This window comes from Chinchilla lanigera, unplaced genomic scaffold, assembly GCF_000276665.1.
Source record: "Chinchilla lanigera isolate Chin_1 unplaced genomic scaffold, ChiLan1.0 scaffold00073, whole genome shotgun sequence".
NCBI lineage: Eukaryota > Metazoa > Chordata > Mammalia > Rodentia > Chinchillidae > Chinchilla > Chinchilla lanigera.
In genome coordinates this window covers 11,058,204-11,067,846 of record NW_004955474.1, presented here as the reverse complement: position 1 = coordinate 11,067,846, position 9,643 = coordinate 11,058,204, and the positions used below count along the sequence as shown (strand labels likewise).

Genomic DNA, 9,643 nt, shown 5'->3' with positions numbered 1-9,643 from the left:
AGCTAAATCTTAGAAACAGCCTAGATCCTCATCAACAGATGAATGGATAAAGAAAATGTGATTTTTTTTTTTAATACAATGAAGTACTACTCTGTCATAGAGAAAAATAAACTTCAGACATTTTTAGGTAAATGGATGCACCTTGAGATCATACTTCTAAGTGAAATAAATTGGACAATGAGTGTTTTAATACTGTGTTGCAGCTGGGTGTGGTGACATACGCCTGTAATCTCAGCCCTCAGGAGGCTGAGGCAGGAGGATCATTGTGAGTTCAAAATGAGCCTGGGCTACAAAGTGAGCTCAAGTCCAGCCTGAACTGCATAGTGAGACCCTGTCTCAAAAAAAAGACAAAAAAAAAAAAAAACAAAAAACTGCATTGTTTCTGTTGTGTGAGAAACCAAAAGAGTAAATAAGGACTAAAAAGGATGACACAGACCATCTCTACAGAATTCTCTTCTCAAAAATCAGAATGTAATTCCAGTACCATCATAATGCTTCCTTTCCACCCTTCCCCCTTAGTCAGGGGACACTCTCAAACCATGTCATAAACCACCACTCCCACTGAAATTACAAATTAAACCACATGCTTCAGTTACTGGGATTAATCTTCATTTAAAAGTTGATTTTCTATGTCGGATAGTTTTCATCAATGTGAATTCTGAACTAGGTGTTTGCCTTGTACTGGAATTCAAATGGGCTCTGATGATACTGTGCGGGTTTCTGCATAAATCTTCTTTGCAGAGTTGAAGTAAAGAAGACACTGTGGATCAGCTGTAGTTTACAGCCACCTAAGGAAAGGTATACGGTTCTACATGGGGAAAAGAGAGAAGAAATGGAAGTTAAAACATAGCTATCGCAGAGATGTCACTGCTTCTAAGTCCATATTGTGCTGATTTTGCCACTGTCAGCCAGTTTGGAATGACTCCCGTTTTCTAACTGGCTTAGCTAATGGCTTGAGATCCAGTTATGCCAGAACCTCTGCTTTACTTGGCGTGTTTCTTTCCTAGAGTAAAGCACAGGTAAGGCTTGTGGTTCCATTTCATCTTTGGAATGTGGCACCTGATGAGTTGTTTGAACTGCTGGGAAGTCGTGAGACTTGGCTTCTCCTCCACTGCTCCTGTCCTACAAGTGTTCCCCTTAACTGCCTCTGGGCTTTACTGGGGTTGTGAAGTGCTGTTAGCCTTCACACCTATGATAAGAATAGTGGCTATTGGAGTTCTGCTGAGGATGAGAGTCTCCCACAAGAGTTTATTTTCCATACTGGTCACACAAGTTTTAGTTCCCATCAACAGTGAAGAGTTCTTTTTTCCCCTCAGCTGCTCCAGTGTGGAGATTACTCAAAAAACTAGGATTAGAGATCCCATTCCACCCAGCTGTTCCCCTTGTGGGTATTTTTCCAGAATAATGAAAACATCATACCACAGTGATATATGTGCACCCATGTTTATAGCAGCACAATTTATCACAGATAAATCTTGGAAACAACCCCACTGCCCATCAACAGAGGAATGGGTAAAAAAAGATGTAGTATTTTATGCAATGGAATACTACTCAGCTATAAAGAAAGATGAATTTGAGACATTTGTAGGTAAATGAATACACCTGGAGACCATACTTATAAGTGAAATAAATCAGTCTCACATGTGTAAACATCATATTGTCTTCCGAGTGTGAGAGGCTCAAAGAGTAAAAAAGATCCAAAAGGTACAATAGATATTGTGAAATGGGAAGAAACTTCGAAAGGAAAGAGAAACTGGAGTAGGGAAAAGGAGAAAAGAAGGAAGGGAAAAAAAAAAATATATATATATACACACACAAGATAATTAAGATAGTTATACTACTAATTGCTATTAGCTCAGTGAAAGGAAAGGTATGTGCCTATATTGCTTGATCAATTTTCATGCCTGTATCTTGTAATATGAGCAACTACTTTGAAGATAACAACACACAATGTATTAACCATTGTCACTTTCCTACAATCTTGTTCTGAAATTTTATACCATTGTTTTTATTGTTTTTTCTTTTCTTTAAAATAAAATCAAAAAATTGTAAAAAGGAGTTTCTTTTCCAAGACTATTAGATTATAGAAGCTAAACATTTCATGTGTAAGTAATAGCTTCAAATATTATATCCATAATAAGAAAGCAAGTTTTTAAAACGAGAATTTCTTCAGGAGGGAGTCATCATTCCTTTGTTCACTGAAAATCTTTTAAAATTGGCTGTTTGTTTTTTTTATTCAGTATCACAATAATACTTATAATAGTAGATTATTTAATGGGAATATTTAAATGTAGTGTGAATTCCCAAAGAGAGAAAACACTTTACTTTTACTTAAAAATGTCTCTATTGAAAAATATTAGACCATACTGGCAAAGGAAATAAAAGCTGGCTATTTACAATCTTTTTAACACATGGTATTTTCAAAATGGAAAAAGCCTCTTGTATGAAATAAATTATAAATAAATTTCATAGAGTAGTTTGTTTTTATATTTATCTTTAGTGAGGCTTTAATTTTGGCACTAAAATTAAAAATAAGCCACAGATTATAATTCTCACCAGTTTTTATAGGAAAGTTCATTAATAAATGTAAAATCTACTGTACCCTTTTTCCAAATTCACAGTAAATATGCAAAAATGTGTATATACTGCAGACATAATCTCCACAATTTGAAAGCAAAATTGTACAGCCAAAGCTACAGGCATCACAGTTCCATTCACAAAGAGTGAATGATCTCAAAGAAAATAAAATCACTGTTTGACTTATACATAGCTCAAAGTGTAGACTTCAGATTTTCTGAGGCTGTTATGAATCCACAATTACATTCCTATTTTTTGTTTCTTATACTCACATTTTCAAAATATATGAAGTCCTAAATAAAGACAAAAATACAGAAATGAGTTTTTAGCAACACGACAGAAAATTTCCTCAATTCTCGGGTAGAGAAAGCTAAGAGAACAGATCACACAAAGTAACATTGCAGCTACACAAACTATTAAATATGGAAACCTGGGGAAAATCTATACAAACTCTTTCTTCACCTTTCCAGTTTAAAAGCGTTGAAATTCTTTAGTTTTACTTATCTGTTGATACCTCTACTTAATTTATTTAATTGCTTGGCAATTGCTCTAATATTGCTTTAGTATCTTTTTAATTTTTTCTTCTTCACTTTTTTGTGGTTCTTCTCCAGTTATATAACTTCTCCAGTGACCAGAAGTCCATTTACAAGTTTAGGTAATTTTTCAGGATAATGACACCCATGTCAGAGGAAGAATACAGTACAGAGAGCGCTTGTTTGATTCAGGATTATCAATTCTCTTATAAACTTCTCCACTATGCCCCAACTTGACTCACTCCATTGCTGTTTAACTAGAACCTTCCTTTACTGAGTTCTATTAAAGCCTATCGATTTTATTTTTCTCAAATCTATTGTGTTTGTTATCCTTCCCACAGTGATAATTCAACACTTTTGCCAATCACTTGCACTGTACTATTGCAATTTTACCTTTCTCCAATCCATTTCCCACATGCTCACCAGGATTTATCTTTCTAAAGTTTGGGTTTATACCTACTTTATTTTACCTAGATCCAAACCAACCATTTAATTCAATAATTTTCAATGAGCAAAATCATGTCTACAAAAGTTGCCTCATCTTTAAAAGTGCTTTTGAAATTAGTTTGAATTGACACATAAAAATCACATACATTTCATGGGTATTGCAATACATGCATACACACTGTGCAGTGTTTGAATCAGTTGAGCATATTTATCACCTTAAATGCTTATAATGTCTTTGTTGTGAAAATATTAGAGATTTTTTTGTTCTTTTTTTCAAACACAAAGTTCATTGTTGTTATGTATAGTTACTGGACTGTGCAATAGCACGTGAGAACGTATTTCTCTTTTCTCGCTCTATCCTTAAAGGTTCTTGAAAGAAGACCACAGTCATTTCTGAACAGTCCTCCACTTCTATCAAACCCATTTCCCATCACGCACCTTCCATAGTTTTTAATATGACCAATTGTTGTTCATCCATTACCTCACTCCCTAGGTTCATCCATCTTTTTTTGTCTTTTTGAGACAGGGTCTCCTTTTGCAGTTCAGGCTGGCCTTGAGCTCACTTTGTAGCCCAGGCTGGTCTTGAATTTGCAAGGATCCTCCTGCCTCAGCCTCCCAAGTGCTGGGATTACAGGCATGTGCCACCACTCCTGGCTGATTCATCCATCTTTTCTCATTACCATTATTCAAAAAGCAAACACTTGACATTAAGCTGTAGTATACAAAAAGAATTTAGTACATGTCCCTAAAACATATGGAGTATCTTATTTTTATATAATTTCATCTTAGTTAAAACCCCTAATAATTCCTTCCAACCCATCAAATAGTAAGTCACCGTTCAAATTTTCCGGAATGTTTCATAAATCAATTTTAAAGCAAATTTGTTATGCAAACATTGTTTGCTATTTGTCTTCCTAAGTCTCTCACTTCATTTTACTTTGCACTTTTATTTTCCTTGCAGCTTATTTATTGAAGGGACTGGGTTCTTTTTCTTGTGTATTTTTATGTTTTGATTACACCCACAAATCGGTGCTTAACATACTCCTCTAGTGTTTCAGACTTGGCTGAACAGTGCGATCACCTATGACCTCTGCCCTGATTTAAGGCTGGTACCCACCTGCAGGGACTCGGTATAATAGATTCTGGTGTGTGTGTGTGTGTGTGTGTGTGTGTGTGCGTGTGAAGTTACCCAAGTATTTCTACTGTGCAGTTAATGTTGAGCACCATTGCCGTTCCTGTAATTCTCAACTTTGGCTGCAAACTGGAATCGACTTCTGCTACACAACTTTCTCATTTATCTTCTGATTTAGTTGAACTGGGATATAGCTCAAGGTTTTATTTTTATTAGTGCATATGTTATGCAGTCTAGTGGGTTTCATTCTGGCATATTTGCACTTGCATGTAATATTCTTTGATCACTTTCTTCTCCCTTGCACCCCTTCCTTCCACTTTTTCTCATCTTCCCTTCTTCCCCTTATTTTCCTCTCCTCTCTTCCCCTCCCCTCCCCTCCTTTCTCCTCTCCTCCTCTCGCCTCTTTCTCTCTCCTCTCTTCCCTCTTCCTTTCCCTCATCCCTCTCCTCTCCTTCCCCAGCTCCCTCTCACCCTTCCTTTCTTTCTCCCTCCCTTTTCCAAATGAAAGAAATCATAGGACACCTGACTTTCTCAATCTGGCTTATCTCACTAAGCACAGTGGTATCTCGTTCCTGGAATGAGATTTTCCTGGAAAAGACATGATTTCATTCTTTTTTGGCACTTGGGTTTTTAAAAGTTTTCAATCACTGTTTCAACTTATTTCCTATAAACCTACAGACCTGGAGGCTTGATGTATATATACTCCTGTTGTAGTTCTACAGTAGATTTAATGGTAAATCAGAACAAAATATGTTTCTTTTTTTTTTTTCTTTTCACTTAAGCTCAGACTCAAAATTTTTCCCCAGATATTACTGTTGTGTTTTAAAATAAATGTTTTAGGAGAAGGAATTCTGCACAAAAAGATAAAGTCTTCTTGCCTTGTGAAAATACAGACTCCAAGCAGAAACTGGGTATCTAAATCTGGAGCATCAACAGCAAATGGAATTTCAGAACAAGGAATAAAAGGGAATCATTCTATAAAACAATCATTTCAGAGGGTCACTTTAGAATGCATAGCTTGCTGAATCTTTTCAAAATGGCTCTAGAAAAACTCTCTATGAAGCGAGATGTGTAACAATGGACTTACAATGAAGAGACACGCACAGAGCACCAGTGCCTTCGTTTTCACGTCAAGGTCAACATGAAACTTGATACTAAAGTTATCAGATTTTGTGAAGAGTTCTTGAATATAGCCAGACCAGTGCTTGGAAATCTTGCCAACTACAGATTTTTCATCAAATGATGTAACCTATATTAGAAAAATAAAGTCTGAAAGATGTCTAGAAAAGTTATATTAAATCTACTTTCAATGTTAAAATAAAATTTAAAAACATAGTTTTAAAATTATGCCCATATGTAACTATGACCAGCAATTCTTATTCCATATATATATGGAATTAGTTTTGCTGAAATTAGTGAAATTAGTTTTGCTGAAATAGTTAACATTTTCTATTTTACACTAAAATAGACAATACTAAATTATTTTATTTATCTATATAATTTTAAAATTTTATTATTTTTTAACAAATTATTTTAAATGATTCAAAGCAAAATCTAAGAAGCAAAAGGTAAATTTACAATATTTCTTTGATAAAGTTTCTAGAAGCCACCAGAAAGATAATAGACAAAATATTTATTATATTTCTATTTAGAAGAAGTATAGAGAGCTTACATACATGGCAAGTTTCAAGTGGATGGAGGGAACACTACACTAACTGCCAGAGGGAAACTAAGAGCATAAAAAAGAATATCATCAGTTTTTAGCAAAGGAAATAACCAATAAACAACTTGATGTTTCTGGGTCAGTGGTTGGGAAAACCTGGCTATCTAATGGGTTGAAATAGTAAAAAAAGAAAGATGTATGAACAAAGGTGTCCGAAACACAGTCCCAAGACAAAATGTTTTGGGCTTTGTAGTTCTGACAGAGAAGAGTTCAGGGCCATTATACAGAGCAGAACAGACTGTACACACACTAAGGCCTTGCTTCAATTGGTCAGGCAGGGATTGAGCATAGCCAACATCATCATGCTAAGTGCACATAGCATTGTGTTAAGTGTGGAGGAGGTGTATCCTTGTCAAATGTGCACAAGGTAACGCATATGCTAGTAACACCTCTGTTAGCCTGGGGAGCACTGAATAAATGTCAGGAAACAAAATTCTGACTCATTTCATTTGGAAGGACATATATAATAAGATCTTAAAAACTCTGAAATATATTTCTAATATGAATTTGTAATGACATGGATTACTACCTATCAAATATTCACTTAATCCCCTATGATATTGTAGGCCCAGTATACTTTCTGCTCATTCAAGACTGGATGTGGTCACATGACTTGTCAAAGGTAAAAGCAAGTGACATGAATACTGTTCTTCAACATGGCCAATTTTATTGATGTGGCTCTTGCTGCCTAGTGGAAAACTACTAGAAAATTATCTCCTAATTAGTTGCTGTTGTTATAATCCTAGAATACGCACACTCAGGTGAGACTGGAGGCCCGTCTGCAGTCTAAGTCTGAGCCATCTAACTATGCCTAGGGGTACCCTCTGAAATAAAGTAGACCTGCAGGCTCTTACACATGAGTATAAAGGCTTCTTGCTTTAAACCAGTGAGTTTCAATGGTTATGTGACATGTGACAGTATCATGGTAAACTACACTAATACAAATCCTCTCTTACACATGTCAGCATGTTATCTGAAATTGCTGACAATTAAAATCTTAAAAGTATTAATGGAAACTTTACATTTAAAATTTTAATTTTTGTATAGTTTTTAAAATGAAAATTTCAGGTAATAAATTGCTCACCATCATGAACCCAACATTACGTTGGTAGAAATATTGATAGTTAATTTTCTGATCACTACTGTAATAAGTAAAAGTTTGCCAAATATTTTTCCAGAAGGAGAAAATGTAAATTTTTTTGTCAAGGATCAGAAATGTAAATAATGAACTGCACTCAAAATTCATCAAAACTAGAAATGTTTTAGCTGCATTCTTAATAACATTTAAAAGTGTGATGGCCTTATCATAAAATTTTAACCTCTGGAAATAATAAATTGATAATTTATTAATGTTAATATTTTTTGCAATAATGGAAATTATTATGGACCTAGGACCATACACATTCTACTACTGAAGGACATCCCTAGCACTTACTGTTAAATTTATTAATTTATAAATGAAATGATTCAATACCAAGAGCTGATAAATAATATTCTAAAAAGTCTTTAGAATCAGTTCAGTTTATATATAAATATAAATATTGAAACAAAGCAGTAGGGGCTGGGGATTTAGCTCAGCAACACAGAGCCTGCCTGGCCAGTGCAAGGTCATGAGTTTGATTCCTGGCACCAGAAAAAAGAACAAAAATAAAACAAAAAAAAAAAAAAAAAGAAGAAACAAAGCAGTAGCACATATAACCTAGGTATATATCAAAAGAATATAATGAAATATAATATATGACTTTTAAAATGGTTATTGATATTTTATTTCCAAATAAAGCACTTATATAACACTTAGTATATTCATATCATGTAAAGATGTTGCAATTATTAAAATTTTAACCCTAATAACAAAGATATGAATACAAACTTCAAGCATAAATACAGGACTGCTTTGGGATATCAATTTCAAATGGGCAAAGTTTTTTCCTTACTAAAATCCCTGAAAGGAGAAAGACTCACTTACAGATACAGATTGAAGGCCTACTTGGCTTCCTCTTATTCATCCTTAGGAAATTATCTCACAACTATTATACATAAGAAAATTCCATAAATTTCTTATTACATGACTAGGATCCAATATGACTGAATTACAAATTCCTTCCCTATATCAATTGCTTACCCCTAAAATTCTTAACTTGGTCAATAATATCATTATTTAGGTTCTCAGATATGTGACATCAGAGTGATCAAGCATGATAATTATTTCCAGATTTTCTTTCCTCTTCAGCTGAGATCAAATGAATGAATAAGTCCCCCTGGTACACTGAAATATCTCTTAAATTCTCCCTTTAGAGCCCACTTTTGCTGTGGTTGAGGGTTTCACATCTTCTTTTACTAGAAGTTCCCATGTCCATGAGTAGAGTGCATCATAGTGATAATTTGTGTTTTAAAATGTCAACCTTTCCATCATAAATGCTGCACAAAATGAGTCATGAAACCTTCTCAGGACTGTCAGATATGGTGCCTAGGTAATATCATTCTACATGCAGAAGAAAGAAATGATATCACTACAGATAGATGATGCTGTATTTCTTACCTTTCTTGTCTCTGGGACAACCCCGCCACAAAGAGCTTAAAGAAGGGGAGATTTATCTTGACTCATAGTTACAGAGGGTTCAGTCTATAACCAGTTGGCTCCAAAGCAGAAATGGCAAAGCAGGAAAGAGGAAAGGCAGAGGAAAGCTGCCTAATCCATGGCAGCAAGGAAGCACACAGTAGGGAGACCGAAGGAGATAGCCTCTTTAAGCATGATTCTAGTGAGCCACCTCTTCTCACTGGGCCCCACATCCTAGGGGCACATTCAGCTATGAATGCATCAATGAATTCATTAACTGATGGCTATGGGACCCCCGTAACCCTGTCATCTTCAGAAAGCCCAACATCTTAACATGTGGGGTATTTCGAGGACAGTTCAGATCTAAATCATAAAGGATGCTAAGACATACACTGCAAAAGTTTGCTAGATGGGAATTAATTTCTAAACATTAAATACAAAATCTTTCCCAAAGCTTTTGCTTATTTCCTAAAAATAAATCATGTCATCTAAATTTCTGATAATATTCTTCTTCAAAGGAGTATTATTTTCTTCAAATATTGAAAGTAACTATCATGGTTTATGTCTGGCTGTCCCCCTAGATCCTCATGCAGTCATGGGACTGGCTTTTAGAGTTTATGATTGATCAATGGTCCAATGCTGGGGTTATGGGTGTGAGTACACTTGCCCTGGAG

At 35.0% G+C, this 9,643-nt stretch overlaps 1 protein-coding gene across 4 annotated transcripts in view; it reads right to left on the bottom strand.

The window, feature by feature from the left end:
* Nucleotides 1-449: 449 nt before the first annotated feature.
* LOC102018719 (phospholipid scramblase 2-like) overlaps nt 450-9,643 on the bottom strand; it is a 76,385-nt gene continuing 67,191 nt past the window's right edge. For 3 of the 4 annotated variants that reach the window (XM_005401434.2, XM_005401433.1, XM_005401435.1), the window contains 3 exons: nt 5,777-5,938; nt 2,850-2,870; nt 450-808 (listed from right to left, as the gene is read on the bottom strand). In XM_005401434.2, coding sequence (XP_005401491.1) covers nt 779-808; nt 2,850-2,870; nt 5,777-5,938 — 213 coding nt within the window. In that variant the 3' untranslated portion in view covers nt 450-778. The remainder of the gene's footprint in view (nt 809-2,849; nt 2,871-5,776; nt 5,939-9,643) is intronic. The other variant, XM_005401436.1, reaches the window with a different exon arrangement.